The sequence below is a fragment of the Camellia sinensis genome, chromosome 13 (assembly GCF_055761805.1).
Source record: "Camellia sinensis isolate YWXY chromosome 13, ASM5576180v1, whole genome shotgun sequence".
Taxonomy (NCBI): Eukaryota; Viridiplantae; Streptophyta; class Magnoliopsida; order Ericales; family Theaceae; genus Camellia; species Camellia sinensis.
Genome location: NC_138973.1, coordinates 73799595 through 73801005, shown reverse-complemented (window position 1 = coordinate 73801005; position 1411 = coordinate 73799595). Strand labels below are relative to the sequence as shown.

The 1411-nt window shown below is 37.0% G+C and overlaps 1 protein-coding gene across 1 annotated transcript; it reads right to left on the bottom strand.

The window, feature by feature from the left end:
- Nucleotides 1-249: 249 nt before the first annotated feature.
- On the bottom strand, nt 250-784 carry LOC114281794 (protein MAINTENANCE OF MERISTEMS-like). Its single transcript, XM_028224373.2, has 2 exons — nt 608-784; nt 250-525 (listed from the first exon to the last, which is right to left on the bottom strand). The coding sequence occupies exons 1-2, from the start codon at nt 782-784 to the stop codon at nt 250-252; spliced, it is 453 nt and encodes a 150-aa protein (XP_028080174.2).
- Nucleotides 785-1411: the final 627 nt, after the last annotated feature.

Here is a 1411-nt window from a genome sequence, read left to right as displayed (position 1 = left end):
GATATGGTTCAACAATGTGCATACATTTTAAGCATCCACTATAGTAAGCAACATCAGAAAAAGGAAGCTTAATACGCTTACCATGGTATGGATCCCAAATAACCTACAACAGTAAAAATTTTATATGTAAGCTATGAATCAGGTTGAATAATAACAAGTAATATGTACGTACATTGACATAAGATTGACATTTATGTCATGGGCCTCTAATCTGTCGAGGTCCTCTCGCAACCTTTGTAAAATAAACGTTCATGAACTAGATTGGGTGCGAGAAATCCAATGAAAGACACGAGGCTGATCTTCTTTATAGTCCAAATTGGGGTGGGGTCCAGCACTAACAAAATGCTTGTAAATCCAAGCTTCCAGCAATGTCATGTATCCCGTCAGCTGTTTCACGACATACTTTGTGGCAGTACCCAATTGCCAGTATAAAAAAGCCAATGCGGCTGCACCCCAAGCATAAGAAGCTACCGATCGCAAATCCATAAGAAAAGACAAATACACTACTAGAACACGTATGCTAGTCTTGTTTGCAAATAAGGTACAACCTAACAAATATAACAAATATGCCCTAGCTGCACCCAAATCGTTGTCTTAACCATTCTACCTTGATAGACTGGCCCCGTGCTGCCTTCAACACTACATTTGCTTCATCTATTGTTACTCCCAAAGCCTCAACTAGTAGATTTGCAATGTCAACATTTGATAACTTCTTGCAAGAGACTGATTTACCAATCACTGGAATCCCTAGAATTACACTAACATCATCTAAGGTTGGTGACATCTCACTAAATGGTAGATGAAACGTGTTTGTCTCTGGCTGCCATCTTTCCATAAAGGCTGAAATTACAACTTTGTTTACAAATTTATATGAGCAACTCACTAAGGAAATCAACCCCGAATCCATAATTAAACCATGACATTTGGACTATCCATTCTCTTCCAAGTTGAATGACCATTCACCAACTTTAAAACCATGATTTAAGCATTTAAGTATTCCGCATTCCTGAAATATAGAATAAAAAAAAAGAAAAAAAAAGGATTAGTAAAGTTGAAACAAAATTTAAAACATTAAACTAATATAAGACAATGACTTACATCATTATGCCAAATTTTTACTGCTACGTGACAATGAAAACTCTTCAAAATTGAAAGATCACATGGCTCTCCAGGAAAAGGTCCAGTAAGATCTTCATTAACTTTTTTAGTTGTATCTCCTGGTTGGTCTTTATAGTCACCCATGTCTGTTGGTTCATCACCCGGATTATCACATATGTCTGTTGGTTCATCACCCATATCTATTGATTCATCACCCAAATCATCACCCATGTCACTCATATTCAATTGATTGCCCCTATCGTTTTCAACCTTAACCGTTTTTGCTAGAGCAGCACCTATGTCTTTCATGTCA